Source organism: Pangasianodon hypophthalmus, chromosome 11, assembly GCF_027358585.1.
Source record: "Pangasianodon hypophthalmus isolate fPanHyp1 chromosome 11, fPanHyp1.pri, whole genome shotgun sequence".
NCBI lineage: Eukaryota > Metazoa > Chordata > Actinopteri > Siluriformes > Pangasiidae > Pangasianodon > Pangasianodon hypophthalmus.
This window is the reverse complement of record NC_069720.1, coordinates 5,841,549-5,856,933: the sequence shown is the minus strand read 5'-3', so window position 1 is coordinate 5,856,933 and position 15,385 is coordinate 5,841,549. Positions and strand designations below refer to the sequence as shown.

Below are 15,385 nucleotides of genomic sequence, written 5' to 3'. Positions count from 1 at the left end.
ACAGGAACGCCCCCATTAATGAGTGCAGCTTAGGGCTGTGATTAAGAGTGTTTGCATTTCAGTGTGGCGCGACTGCAACACAATGATGGAAATGAAATGCAATGCAGCAGAGGGAATTACATTCACTTCTGAAACAAAGTCAGCGTTTAATTCTTATAAAAGCAATCCCTTGCTGATCCAATTCTCTGAAAAGATCGAGCAACGCAAGAGCAATCTAATGAACGTTTTGCTTTTCACTGTGTAACGTTTTCTGAGGGTCACCACAGGGAGCAGGCAAGAGAGGGATTTAAAAAAATATAACAAAAACCCTTATCTTCAACAATAATCTATGTGGAATGGAAATAAATTGCCTAATCTGTTATTTATTGCTCAAGAAACGAATGGCCTAGGAACATCTCTATACTTTTAGCCTCATTAAATATTAATACAAGTGGGATTTCAGGACCTGAGTCTCAATTTGCATCTTCATGTGATTTAGTGATTTACTGAACAGCAGCAAAACCTGTCAATTTGCTCATGACTAACATCTTAATTAGCTAGATAGCTATGCAGCATGATGGCTACGTTTATTAGCACCAAGTCCTCTAATAATCTGCATATCCAACAATGATTGGTTTAAGCAATAGAGTGCATTTGTGACATAATAAACTGAGCTCATACATAACCCCGCCCACAATTCAGTTTTTATTCAGAAATACAGTGAAAGTTTTGACTGAAAATATGACCTAAACCTAAACAGCCAATTGTACATTAGGGGTGAAGGAGATGCATAAAAATTGTTTTTTTGACTGCAGGGTTCATTCATAAGCTCATCAAACACACAAACATGGCAATTCATAAAAATAACATTCTAAAAAACGCACAATCAAAAGCACTGCGATTTGGTATGCAGACATTTTATTAAGTACAATTCCTCGTGGGGGAAAAAGTGTGGCATACAAGGTTCTTGCTGTACAACTGGTTTATCCATGTGTTCGGGTGAAAACCAGGTCTGGAGTTTAAGGCGCAAACTAAAAAAACAAAAAAAAAAAAAACAAGAAAAACAAGAAGTCCTGAAGCTGTGAAGTTTAAAAAAAAAAAAAAAAAAAAAAAAAAGGATAAACAAAGCAGGCGCCGGTTCGCCACACTAACCAGTAGTGTGGTTTGGAAGCATTTATAACATCTGACCCCTTGGAGCCCCAAATACAGAAATCCAGTGTAGATTTAAAAAACAAAACAAGGGTTACATAAATAAAATTCTATTCAAATTCAGACATGTTGCTTGCTGGTGTGAATTTGACCATTTTTCCTTTTTCTCTCCACTTCAGCTGCACAACAAAAAAAATCCTAATAAAAAACATCCAGTTAAGGAATTTCCCATCTACATCTCATGGGCTGTTCCTAAAACTTTTTTTTTTTTTTTTTACATAATACAATCATAACAGGTTTGTCAGTATAGATGTTGTATAATCTAAAATGTTGTATATATCTACATCCATCTATCATAAAAATGAGGATAATAATGTGAGAAATAACATGCGCATCGTCCACTGAAAGTCGTGCCTCTGTTAAACAGGTTTATCTCAAACTGTACACTGCATTTACAAACGAGCGCCTGATCCTTTATTCAATTCCGTAGGAAATGATCAGAAACGTGTGATCGGAAATAAAACCTGTGCTGTTTGGGGAACTCGTGTGGTCCCGTGCAGTCAAGGATGAAAAGGAGAATCACAAAAACATGAAGTGGGAAATTGGGGTGGGAAAAAAAAAAAAAAAGAAGCAGTAACAGAAGCGTTTGCAGAGCTCGTCACGCCCTGCTCTGGGACTGAAATCCAAACAGAGGTATTTACAGAGAATCTTCTTATCCGTAAAAAGCACATAGCGATTATTTTGACAGGTTTCATACAACGCAAAATTATACTCAGGTCATTTCCTCAAATTTCTATTGGTTTTCTTGAACGTGAAGAGTACAGTTGTGTAACAAAGGTATAAGAAATCGTGACAAACATAAATAGAGAACTTGTAATGCCACATTTCCTGCCAGAGTAACATGGAAGCGTTGAGGAGGGGAGGACGTTCACTCTCGATGGATGTGTTGAAGAAGAGGAGCTAGGCTGGAGCCTCGGGGCGTCGGCACTGTGCGGAGTGATGTAGTGCATTAGGGTGGTGCTCTGTCCCGCTCCCTTGTGCTCCTGGCTAATCTATTGGCTTCAAAAAAGTCTTTTAATTTCCGCTTATATGTCCCGTAGTCTGCTAAAGTGTCACTACAATGTCAGTACAGCGCAATCCCTTTACCCCAATACAGCGCGTAGAGTAACTGTTTTCTACCCTTGTTTGTGTCTTTCAGCCCCGCAGAGGCGTCTCGTATCGAAGCTCAATGAAGTGATGTGATGATGGTAGCTTCCTGTAGCGTCACATCCGAAGAAGATAAGAGATGGAGATGCAGTGGAGAGGAGAATAGAAGCAGAAAGAGAGAGAGGAAAAAAAAAACAGAAAGCTGGATCAGAGATCTGGGAAGCGGCTGGGATCCTCTTTGTAGTCGTTTGGGATGGTGAAAATGGACTCCTCGAATTCATCATAGCGGAACTCCTGAAACGTCACAGTGGCCGTGATGGTGGGAAACACGGGGATGTCTGGAAAACAAACAGGAAGTGAGAGGTTTCAGTTTGATCCTCCTAATTGTGATCATCTCCTAAGTGACAAATGTCCAATTTTCGTTTTTTGGAAATCAGTTTTTGGACTGAATGAGGGTTTCTTTAAAGCCTTATTGCCCTTTAAAATGAAAAGATTACCTTATTTATTTATTTGTTTGTTTGTATTTTTGTAGTTCATAATGTTTATAAGTGTTTTTAGTCCCATAATAATACCATCGTAGTTTTTAAAAAATACACAAATTAGGTTTAAATGTGTTTTTGACCTCTAACAATCATATGATCTTAAACAGACTTTGGAATAACTGTGATGCACAATAGGCTACTGCCTATTTATTTATTTATTTATTTATTTTTTAACAGGCAATTTGCATTTTTCTGGCCCAGAAATAATCTCTGCCCAAGACACTCAGCTCTGTACCTTCTCCTTAAAAGCTCTAAAAAGGCAACTTGGAAGCAAACAAATGTAGAGGATGGGGTGGGTTGAAGAGAAAAGGGAGGCTTGTGAATGCTTTAACTGCAACTACTGTTTTCTTAGTGAGCAGTATTTCAAACTGCTTCTTTAAAATGGTTCATTACACCAATCAGCCATAACATTACAACCACTGACAGGTGACGTGAATAACACTGATTGTCTTGTTACAATGGCACCTGTCAAGGGTTGGGATATCTTAAGCAGCAAGCGAACAGTCAGTTCTCAAAGTTGATGTGTTGGAAGCAGGAAAAATGGGCAAGCGTAAGGATCTAAGCGACTTTGACAAGAGCTAGACGATTGGGTCAGAACATCTCCAAAATGGTAGGTCTTGTGGGGTGTTCCCGGTATGCAGTGGTTAGTACCTACCAAAAGCGGTCTGAGGAAGGACAACCAGTGAACCGGTGAACCGGCGACAGGGTCGTGAGCACCCAAGACTCACTGATGTGCGTGGGGAGCGAAGGCTAGCCTGTCTGGTACAATCCCACAGAAGAGCTACTGTAGCACAAATTGCTGAAAAGGTTAATGCTGGCTATGATAGAAAGGTGTCAGAACACACAGCAGGACTGCGTAACCACAGACCAGTCAGAGTCCCCATGCTGACCCCTGTCCTGTGTCACAAGTTGGCCTGGTCTGATGATTCGTGTTTTCTCTTATATCATGTGGACGGCCGGCCAGGTGCGTGTCCGCCGCTTACCTGAGGAAGAGATGGCACCAGGATGCATTATGAGAAGAAGGCAAGCCGGCAGAGGCAGTGTGATGCTCTGAGCAATGTTCTTCTTGGAAACTTTGGGTCCTGGCATTCACATGGATGTTACTTTGACATGTACCACCTACCTAAACATTGTTGCAGACCAAGTACACCCCTTCATGGCAACAGTATTCCCTAATGGCAGTGGCCTCTTTCAGCAGGATAACGCGCTCTTCTACACTGCAAAAATTGTTCAGGAATGGTTGAGGATCATAAAGAGTTCAAGGTGTTGACTTGGCCTCCAAATTCCCCAGATCTCAATCCCATCGAGCATCTGTGGAATGTGCTGGACAAAGAAGTCCGATCCATGGAGGCCCCACCTCGCAACTTACAGGACTTAAAGGATCTGCTGTTAACGTCTTGGTGCCAGATACCACAGCACACCTTCTGTTTTGGCGGCACAATGGGGTCGTACACAATATAAGGCAGGTGGTTTTAACGTTATGGCTGATTGGCGTATATTGCCACATTATGTAGAGATTTAAACTTTCTAGATTTTAGATAAACTAGATAAATGTAGATAAACTCACTCAATATGTTCTCTTTGATTCTGAGTTTCTGCTAGAGTCTCTGTAATCTAGGGTACCAAAACTTTGATGATGCTTTTTCTCTCACTGTGCACAAAAGCGGAGAGCTTATGTTGTTTTTTGGGGTTTTTTTTGTCCTCAGTTGTGAATATTGTCATTATCTTACCTAATTTCACTGGGAAGCCTGGTGGGAGCTTCATTTGAACAAATTCTCTGAGTTTATTAAAGTGCTTGAAGGGTGCAATCACTTCTAAAACGTTTAATAACCTGTGAACAGAAATAAAGCACATTTCAAAAACAAAAAGACTTTTTCTACAGTAGCAGGTTAGCACACAGTGGATGTTACTGATTATGACTGACATTAGAGGAAATTTGGGTAGCACTTTGTGAGAATACATCACTTTCTCAGTATGGAATTAAAAAGAGGAAAAAACACAGAGTCACTTACGACTCGATGCCGAGAGGAAAGTCCTGGCTCATGGCTACAGTGGCTTTAAAGTTCTTCTTGCTCTCTTTGCACACAAGCTCTCTTCCAAGATGAGGAGCTCTAGAAGACAGAAACTCACATGTTAAAGTCATGAGGAATCTCAAGATGATGTGTGAAAATGAAAAAGCATCAAAGTAAAGAGAGAAGAAATGAGCTAGTCTTTATAAAAGCCATATTTCAGCACTGCTACAGCATGAAATCCTTGATTTACTGTAACATAAATCAATATTGTGCTGTTTTAAAAAGGGTTTAATGAAAAAAAAAAATGAACATCAGACGCACTTCCCAGTCTCAGCTGTGATGTACTCCTCCCAGGAAATAGTGTTCGGAGTGGGAGCCGTCAGGGACTGGCGTCTCACCGGCTACAGACACACAAAAAAGACAGAGACACAAAATGGTATGTTTAATTCATCAAAAAATGTAGAAGCAGTTTACGTTGCAGGGTTATATCTTCAGCTCCATTCCAGCATCTTCACTAAGTACCTTTAAAGCCTCAAATAATTAAAAATCATGCTCAGCTGGTGATTGAGCTGCCTCTGTCCTTTCGTTTGGATTGGTGCTTCATTTTATGTGATGTGACGAGAAATTGAAAGTCCAAGCAACTGGAAAGTTACTTTTAAATGGCCTGCACAACATGGCTACTAGCAGTAATACAAAGTGTACTGCATTATTACAAAAAGACAAAAGGCTACATTGGGGAAATGTGACTGTCACATAGAACTTCCTGTATGCTGGGCAGAAAGGAAAAGCAAAATCCCCAAATAATGGCAAGGACATGCAGGAAGGTTTAACTACAGGAGTGGTGGTGCATCGTTCTACTCTCCAGCATTGCTTGCAAAACATGATCTGCATGGAAGAGTCATCAGAAGGCAACTGAAGATGATTATTTTTTGTACAACACCACATCCTGAAGTGTTTTATTCCTCTTATATCACAGCAATTTGCCAGTGATTAAACCTTAATATTTATTAGAGAACTACACGTCATACTTACGTTCTCCATTTATAGTTCCGTTTAATGCAAAATCCATTAAAAACAATTTAGTCCCTGATAGTCACTCCTACAAGCTATAGCAGCTTTAAACAGACAAAAGAAATGACTCATGATTTGTCACTGAGAAACCACTAAGTGTAACATCCTCTTTCCTAAAAAGTGTCCCATGCTGGAAAACCTAAAGTTACAGCTTTATCGCTGACTGTTACAAAGCTGACACTGACACTGGAGACTCCTTCCCTAAATACTAAATAACGTCTCCTCACAGAAAACTTCACCATATGAACAATTATACGTTTCTGTTTGTTATATAACAACACTTTTTGGACAGCGCTGCTGCTGCACAGCTTCGATCCTGATCTCGGGTTTTTGCCTGTGTGGAGTTTCACATTTTTCCCGTTTACATGTGGGTTTCCTCCAGGTTCACCGGCCTCCTCCCAATTCCCAAAAACATACCAGGGTGGACTGGCTATGCGCGGTATATGTGTGAATGCGTGTGAGAATGTGTGTGTGAGAATGTGTGTGTGAATGGTGAACTGTGATGGACAGGGGTCTCATCCAGGGTGTATTCCCGCCCCACACCCTGTGTTCCCAGGATAGTCTCCAGATCCACTGCAACCCTGACTGGGATAAAGCAGTTTCAGAAGATGAATGAATAAATAATGCAAGAGACTTTATTGGCATCATGTCCACCAAAGTTGATCAGTCCATAGAACTTAAAAATCTGTTAACTGTTTCTGCAAACTGATTTATTTGGCCCGTTTGTAGAAGGACAAAAGCTATGTTTAGTGACAGTAAGGCATGCTGTATTTACACTAAAATCTTAGACTAGTTATTCCACTTGAAGGTGTTAATGTAGAAGAAAGAGGGTTGAGGTAGATGTAGATCATTTTTAGCCGTGTCTCAGCGTGACTCTGTTTTTAAAAGGAGCGGAGGATCCTGCTGTTCTACATTGCAGGAATCTGGGTTAATAATGACAGCAATGGGGATTAGAGCTGCTCTTTGTCACCTTCTTATGTAAGAAAATGGGATGAATTTGCTAATCTGGTGTTACTGCAGGTCAGCTACGCGGTGAAATTCTTGCCTACAGAACATTCTATAGAGAGTCATTCCATTAAAACCAGTGAGAGTGATTCCTTTATTATCTACTACAGAGACTTCAAATCTTGTCAGTGTAGCAAAACTGACAACAAAAATATCATTTCACACCTGTGAGATCTGTGCACTGGCTAGAGTCCTGTCCAGTTTTGCTGAATAAGCAGTTGACCATTTCCTGGGAATTTCCAAGTCGCACAATGGAAAACAGCCAAAAACTGAAGCAGAAGAGGAAACAGACTTCTCACTTACAAGTGAAGGAGAGCTGCCAAAAAAAAAAACCCCTTCATCAGCCAGCTGTACAGCTTTAACGCAAACGAGAGCGCGGCACACAGTGTCCATCACAACACTGACGTCATCAGCTGCTTTTATATAAAGCCATAATCCAAACCACAGGGGGAAAAAATGCAGGTATTTTCAGATTTTTAGTTCATCTCTACACAACATCAGGGTTCTACAGCACAATTAGCAACAATGCTGAATTTATTCCCATGGATACAAAAAAAACCCCGCAAATGACTGGTGTAAACTAAAGCCTAAAGCAACATCTTTTAAAATGTGTCAGCATTCTAAGTGCTAAAAATAAGCTCACCTCAAAGTTCTGCTCGATGAGGTTGCCTCCTTTGCTGAGGCTCTCCATGATAGCCTTGTTCCTCAGAATATCCTCCTCGCTCAAGTGCTCTCTCCGTTTCCTCGACTCCAGAACCAGGCCGTTGACCAGGTAGAAATCCGCCAGGAAATTCCCGACCCTTTCCTGCAATCAAATCAAGTTGATCCTCAAACACCTTGAAAATGAGACAACTCTGGCACGTCTCACATTTTCCGTCACAGGAAAAGAACTCACGGTTTTGTCTTCGCGGAAGAGCCAGCCGCTCTGTGCTCGGGAAAAGGTGATGGATTTGGTGGACAGGGTGGCTGAGTAAATGTCGCTGCTCATCAGAATGTCCACCTCTTCCTCCGTCTCCATCTCCGACTCCTGAAATATGAGCGTCAGGAGCACAGGACGGCGTAAGAAGCGTTCGTTATACTGCCACTGAAAGATCTATGTGAGTAAACTGTGTGATCATGCTGACCTCGTGGTGTATCCGCTGGTACACTTTCTGCTCGTTGTCCAGTACCACGAAGGACTCGGACGGAATGGCGTCGCCGTTGAAGATGAAGCTCAGGTCTCCTCGCTGGCATTTCATGTCTGTGAAGTCGATGAGAGTAGTGTCCAACCTGAGAGAAGAGAGCAAGACAAAATTCACATTACACTCACACAAACACACATCACAACAAAGGTGGAGTCCGGTTCTATTTAAAGGTGCAATAGTCACCTTTTAGAACCAAAAGTCATGAGGTGGCTACATTTGATCAGAAATGTACATTTTTTAGCTTTATTATTTATTTACGCAATTATGATGAAGCTACATTTTATGTAACCCAGAATACACATAAAAATCTTTTTTTTGAAGCTCCATCCAGCGAAGTGAGGCTGAATCCTAAATTTATTGTGTGTCTTCCTATTCACTATACAGTCAGCTTCAGAATTATTGGCACCCACGGATGAGATCGATTTAAAAAAAATGCTCTGAAAAATTTAATTTAATTTAAATATAAATTATTTATATTATATTATTTATATTTTATAATATATATATATATATATATATATATATATATATATATATATATATATATATATATATATATAATTATATAAAATATAAATAATATAATATAAATAATTTATATAATAGAAGAAAAAAAATATCTACAATATAAAAATACATCCAGGCAAAATTTTGCACAAACTAGATTAAATATTATATTTAGTTTTTCATTAAAATGTAAATAGTGTAATTAATGCCTATGTATAGTTTTATTTTGGAATCCTAACATATTCTTCATAAGTAGCTTTTACAGAAAATTAAATTGTTTATGCAAACAAGTAGTTTTCATTCAGAAGTTAGTAGAAGCAATGCAGAGATTGAGTTATTTGGGAACTTTAAGAAAAGTCAGAGGGTGTGCAAAGCTTTATCACTATTAAGAATCTGAAATATTAAATAATTTTCTTTTTTTTCCCCCCAAACATTTCTTGGTCACTGCATAATTGTATTTTGTTATTTCACAGCATTAATATCTTCATTATTATTCCAAAAAAGAAAATCCGCCTGTAAAAAAAACATAGTGTAATACATATGGAAAGCATTATTACATCTACTCCTGTTGTGCTATCAGTTCCAGCTGTAGTAGGAAATGCTTCAGACTCATACTGTTGAGCTAAAAGTATTGACTGTAGCCGATTTAACGCTGGAGGAAGGTGTTTCTCCAGTCATGGCTAATGGTCGTTACAGTTAGCATTTAGGCAATGTCTCCCTGGAGCCACATACAGAAAACAGAACATTCAGTGTCATCATTCGAAGAGGGGTGTTATGGGTAATGGATTGACATGGAGATACCGAGTCATTTTCCACTTCAGCCCACTCTGACACACACTCAAGATGACGCCACATGTCATTAGTCTTGCTGGAGCATGTCATAAAAACTGATAACTGAAATAAATACCATATAATAAAGTTGTTTCCGGTAATTCCATGATCAATATTTGTGAATGCTAATGGCTGTCATCATCATCATCAAGGTTTTGTGAGGTATAAGTGCCCCCATTTCGGTGGATCACTGCTGGACAGGCTATTTTTCTCACATTTCATCTGTCCATCACAAGGAAAATCAGGCCAAAGAGACATCTTGCTAAATCATCTTGCTAAAACCTGCTATAAGAGAATTTTACACTACAAACATGATGAAGCAAGGGGAGTGTTTCCAGACCGCAGTCCGCCGATCAGACGTTTGATAAGTCAGTATAGAGTAACACACTAGAGTAACCAGAGGAAACAGTGAAGCCTCTGAGACTTTTGTTTTTTCACCTGTATTCTTACAAATCTCTATTGCTGGATATTCTTCTTCCTTTCCTATTATATGGGCTGCATATAAAAAGAACTATGAGACAATCCCAGCACAGGAAGCGGACAATGCAAGAGGCGGGATTTAGAAGAATCGGATGTTGCAACAATTGACTGTTGGTGTAATTGTCTAAGCTTTCTGATATACACTATGTGAACAAAAATATGTGCACACCTGACCATCACACCCATATGTGGTTCTTCCCCAAACTGTTGCCACAAAGGTAGAGGCACACAATTGTATAGAATGTCTTTGTTTACTGTAGAATTACAATTTCCCTTCACTGGAACTAAGAGGCCCAAACCTGTTCCAGCATGACAATGCCGCTGTGCACAAAGCGATCTCCATGAAGACATGGATTGCCAACGTTGGAGTGGAAGAACTCGAGTGTCCTGCACAGAGCCCTGACCTCAACCCCACTGAACACCTTTAGGATGAACTGGAATGCTGAATGCACCCCAGACCTCCTCACCAACATCAGTTCCTGATCTCACTAATGCTCTTGTGGCTGAATGAACACAAATCCCCACAGCCACGCTCCAAAATCTAGTGGAAAGCTTCCCAGAAGAGTGGAGGTTATTATAACAGCAAAGGAGAATAAATCTGGAATGGGAAGAGCACATATGAGTGTCATGGTCAGGGGGAATGGGATGAATGGGATGTTCAACAAGCACATACACATTTTTGTAATTTTGCCTCTGTATACCACCACAATGGATTTAAAATGAAGCAATCAAGATGTGACTGAAGTGCATAATTTAATTCAAGGGGTTTAACAAAAATATTGCGTTAACCATTTAGGAATTACAGTCTTTTTTTTTTTTTTTTTTAAAAACAAAAAACTTTTTTGTCAAGTAATTTGACAAACTACCAATCATAACTGTAAGTATTATTTTTAATACTTGGATGCAAATCCTTTGCAGTCAATGTCTGAAGTGTGGGACCCAAGGACATCACCAAATGCTGAGTTACCTCCTTTGAAATGCTTTGTCAGGCCTTTACTGCAGAATTCATCCTGCTACTTCTATCAGCAGTCACATCATCAATAAACACCAGTGACCCAGTTCCACTGGCAGCCATGCATGCCCATGCCATAACACTTCTTCCACCATGTTTGACAGATGATATGGTATGCTTTGGATAATCAGCACTTCCTTTCCTTCTCCATACTCTTCTCTTCCCATCATTCTGGTACAAGTTAATCTTGGTTTCATCTGTTCAAAGAATCTTGTTCCAGAAACAGGCAGGCTTTTTTAAAGGTTTTCTAGCAAAGTTTAATCTGGCCTTTCTGTTCTTGAGCATTACCAGTGGTTTACATCTTGAGATAAAGCCTCTGTATTTACATTCATGAAGGCGTCTCTTGATTGTAGACATTGACAATGATGCGTCTACCTCCTCGAGGGTGATCTTGACTTGGCTAGATGTTGTGAAGGGGTTTTTCTTCATGAAGGAAAGAATTCTGAAATCATCCACTTTAGTTGTCTTCCGTGGTCTTCCAGGCCTTTTGCTGATGCTGAGCTCTCCAGTGCGTTCCTTCTTTTTAAGAATGTACCAAATTGTTGATTTGGCCACTCCTAAATTTTTTGCTATCTCTCTGATAGGTTTTGTTTTTTCCAGCCTAATGATGGCCTCCTTCACTTGCACAGACACCTTTATCGACCACATATTGAGAGTTCCCATGAACAGCTACTAAATGCAAATTCAAAACTTGGAATCAACTCCAGACCTTTTTTTTTTTCTTTAATTTGTCATGGAATAACAAGGAAACAGGCCACACCTGGCCATGAAACTGCTTATCAGTCAATTGTCCAATTACTTTTGAGCCTGTGAAAATGGAGGGTCTATGTAAAAAAGGCTGTAATTCCTAAATAGTTAATGCAATATTTTTTGTTATTTATACTATTTTTATAATATTTATTTAATTTAATATTTTTTAATTAAAGCTGAAAGTCTACACTTCAATCACATCTTTATTGCTTCGTTTCAAATCCACTGTGGTGGTGTACAGAGGCAAAAATACAAAAGGTGTGTCACTGTCCAAATACTTATGGACCTGACTGTATGGGTGTGATAGTCATACTTTTGTCTATATAGTGTATTTTGTACTTTTCTGGCCACAAGCTTCAGAATATAAGGTTTCAACCTGCTCTCCACACTTCAGTACACCAGTTTCCAGCAGGAAAACAAACTTTGTGCAAACATCTCAAAGCAAGATAGTGTCACTTGACTGTAAAACACTTATAGCACCACATTAAAAAAAAAGCTTAGCTAAGTTTATTAAAGAAAAATCCCAAAGACTTTAGCAAAAATCTAAAGGTCTGGCTTAGAAACAAAGTTCCTCACAAAACAGCATTTCTCTATCACAGTACTGACCTGATGTTGATTCCCTGCTTGTAGATCTTGCAAGCGTCCGAGGGTAAAATTCTAGAGAGTAAAGGCACTGTTGGGAAGAATTAAAACCTCCGTTAGTGAGAGAACAAACTCAGCCATTTCCTTTAACAGCACATGGAGCACAGAAGGATCACAGTTTAAATAAGGAACCTGCTTCAGTAGATCACCTGCCACACAGAGGTTTATAAGAATATTAACAGTTCCTACTGAGATCAATAGTGTGTGTGTGTGTATGTTTGTGTAGATATTAAATCACCACACTAGGAATGTAACTGAATATGTAACGTTACAGAACTTTCTAAATATCTCTTCCTTTTTAAGTATCATTGATTCTCAGGTGTGCTGGGATTTAAACAAACAGAAAGAAGAGCTGAAGTGCCACAATTTGACCACCAGGAGGTGCAAAATTCTGCGCTCTCAGCCACGCCACTCCCTCTGTGTGTTTTTGAACTGTCTCTATTCCCTTCCCCACCCATCCCTCTCTTCCCCTTTCTCTCGCTGCTGTAATCCAGCTGGCCATCGATGTCCCCTCTGATGTAATCCCACTCTGCTACGCTGCACTTTCCTCACTCTAATACACTCGACTGCTGTCCTGAGCTGCAGCCACCGTCTGCTAAAATTCAGACTGTATTATTATGCTGTAAAGCTACACACACACACACACACACACACACACACACGTACACTGCTGTTATTATGTGGGTTGCTTAAACAAGGGTCACCATCTGCGTTTCAGGAATTTATAAATACATAAACTTACCCCAGCTTTGAAAATCCCAGTGAAGCTCCAAATAAAAGTCGCCAAGCTGTAAAGTAAAAATAAAAATAGACGCACAATAAAGTGCTCCATCAGATAAAAATTGTGATTTGTGACTTGCTTATTATCTCATGACATAAATGATATACCCATTAAATGTTATATAAATAATTCCCAAAAGGGAAGAGTGGATTCAGGTTTTCCATCATATTAAACCCAGCACTCTCTCGCACTCTCTCTCTCTCTCTCTTACAGACAATATAAACACAGTCAGCCTTTAAATGACCAAAGTCTCAGTGACACTCAGACAGCAGATGCTGCAAATTGTAGTTTTCCCAGGAGTTTTGTGTGTGTGTGTGTGTGTGCGCGTGCGTGTTCATCCAGCACACTAAAGATGCCGTGCTTCTGAAGAACACAAACAGCATTTTTTCACAGCAAAGTTCAAAACAAGAACCAGCCTGAACACGAAAAAACAGACCGTTCATTTTTTTTTTTCTTTTCCAAATTGGAAGATGTCTGGAACAATCAGAAATGAAAATAAAAGTTGAGGCACGTGGCTCCATTGTGAAGTTCAGCATAGAGGAAGTGCTTGGATTAACATTGTTCATCTGACAGTGTTTGGTTAACCAGCTCATCTCTCATAGCCTCAATGAAATGACTCATCAAGCTCGTGGACAAAAGATTTTTAAATTTCATCAACTATAATGACAAAGGAAAAAAACAGTCATTGCAGACACAGGACTTACCCACATTTTATTTTTAACATTTTGGAATTCCATTTTTAAGTACTATTTGGACTATTTGGCTAAGATTTCCAGACACACTGTGTCCTTTAATTAGTGTTCCCGGAGGAAGTCTGTAGTAATTATGATCATTTTGCATAGGACACGTGATCTCCGTATAAAACACAGAGATGGGAATGTCTTCATGATGTACGCATGCTCATCACACTAAAATACAATACAAATACTGACTGTTTTGACCTTCATTATAAGCACTTATTGTAGGGGGCATGGCCACAAAGGTTGTGCTTGATCATTGTTCATTATATAGGTCACATGACCATAATATATTAGTAGGCAGTACCTGTGCTAAGAACTCAATAACTTTGCTAAAACTCCTGGAAGCGTCGCTTCTCTGACACTTTATTTCTATATTGTACTGGTCCACGTTTTAAACTCCTGGTTTAAATACCTGGTTTCAGCATGAGGCAATCACTTCCTGAAGTGACTTTACACTGAAGAAAAAGCACAAAACCTCTTTACCCACAGGATATAACACAATCTTTACCAACATGCCAGATCACACAGGATATACATATTATTTGAGTATTTCTTCTGGTCATTTTATAGAAGCTGAAAATACAGAGTAATCTTTCCAGACATGTGCACGCACAGTGACATCGCAAATTCAGACAGGACTGAAATACCCAGGGATACCCCGAAAATAATTACATTAACACCCATAAAACTAATCCAGTCTGAATAGAGCTATAATCTCCAAAAGAAATATACATTCCTCCCTCTTACAAAAAAAATAAATAAATAAATAAAATAATAATAATAATAACACAGAGGAAAATTGTAATTACATATATTTTTAGACTACAAACTTCGTGGCCTTTCCTTGTATAAAAAAAAATCCAGACCTTTTCAAGATTTTTTCCAGATTGTCCTGGGTCTGTGCCTTTGACAAAAGAATATCCAAAATGTTTTCCAGCACTTTCTAAAATTTCCCTTCTTTATCAGATCTGCAGTTTCTAAACCGCAACAACAGCAATATGACAACATAATCAAAAACAAAATAATGTTTGTTATGTAAATGTTAGTTTTATTTGTCTGTTTTTTAAAATGTAGTGTTTGTGTACATGGTTTAGCATGTTGCGTGACATGGTATGCTTAACCAATCAGCAACAGTGTTGTTAGCTCCGCCCCTGGCTACCGTTAGCTCCAGTTGGTACTACCCTTGGGCAGTGTTTCTTGTTTGTGTGTGAGGGTATGTTTTAATCTTTATCATGGCGGAAATCTTTCAGCTCTTTTAGTTTTAAAAAAATAGCCTTGCTGTTTTTGTAAAAAGCAGATTTCCTCATGGGGACCAGCCAAATATTCCCACAAGGACAGGAATATCTGACCTGAATTTTGACCTTGTGGGGACATTTGGCTGGTCCCCATGAGGAAAACTAGTTTTTTTTTTTTTTTTTTTTTTTTTTTTAACTAAAAAGGGACAAACAATTTCCTTTTGGTTACTGAGGTTAAGGTTAAGGTCAGGTCAGGTCTAGATAATACATTTATTAACTGTATTACTGATTATATCAATAGAAAGTCCTCACAAGGATA

The 15,385-nt window shown here is 39.1% G+C and overlaps 1 protein-coding gene across 1 annotated transcript in view; it reads right to left on the bottom strand.

Moving 5' to 3' along the window:
• Positions 1–880: 880 nt before the first annotated feature.
• The window catches only part of ankrd13c (ankyrin repeat domain 13C), a 40,227-nt gene continuing 25,722 nt past the window's right edge, over positions 881–15,385 (bottom strand). Inside the window, exons 5-13 of the mRNA XM_026930669.3 lie at positions 13,053–13,098; positions 12,275–12,341; positions 8,029–8,173; positions 7,800–7,931; positions 7,548–7,709; positions 5,150–5,229; positions 4,829–4,927; positions 4,547–4,647; positions 881–2,612 (exon numbers count right to left, since the gene is read on the bottom strand). Of these exons, the coding sequence (XP_026786470.1) occupies positions 2,482–2,612; positions 4,547–4,647; positions 4,829–4,927; positions 5,150–5,229; positions 7,548–7,709; positions 7,800–7,931; positions 8,029–8,173; positions 12,275–12,341; positions 13,053–13,098 (963 nt within the window). The 3' untranslated portion in view covers positions 881–2,481. The remainder of the gene's footprint in view (positions 2,613–4,546; positions 4,648–4,828; positions 4,928–5,149; positions 5,230–7,547; positions 7,710–7,799; positions 7,932–8,028; positions 8,174–12,274; positions 12,342–13,052; positions 13,099–15,385) is intronic.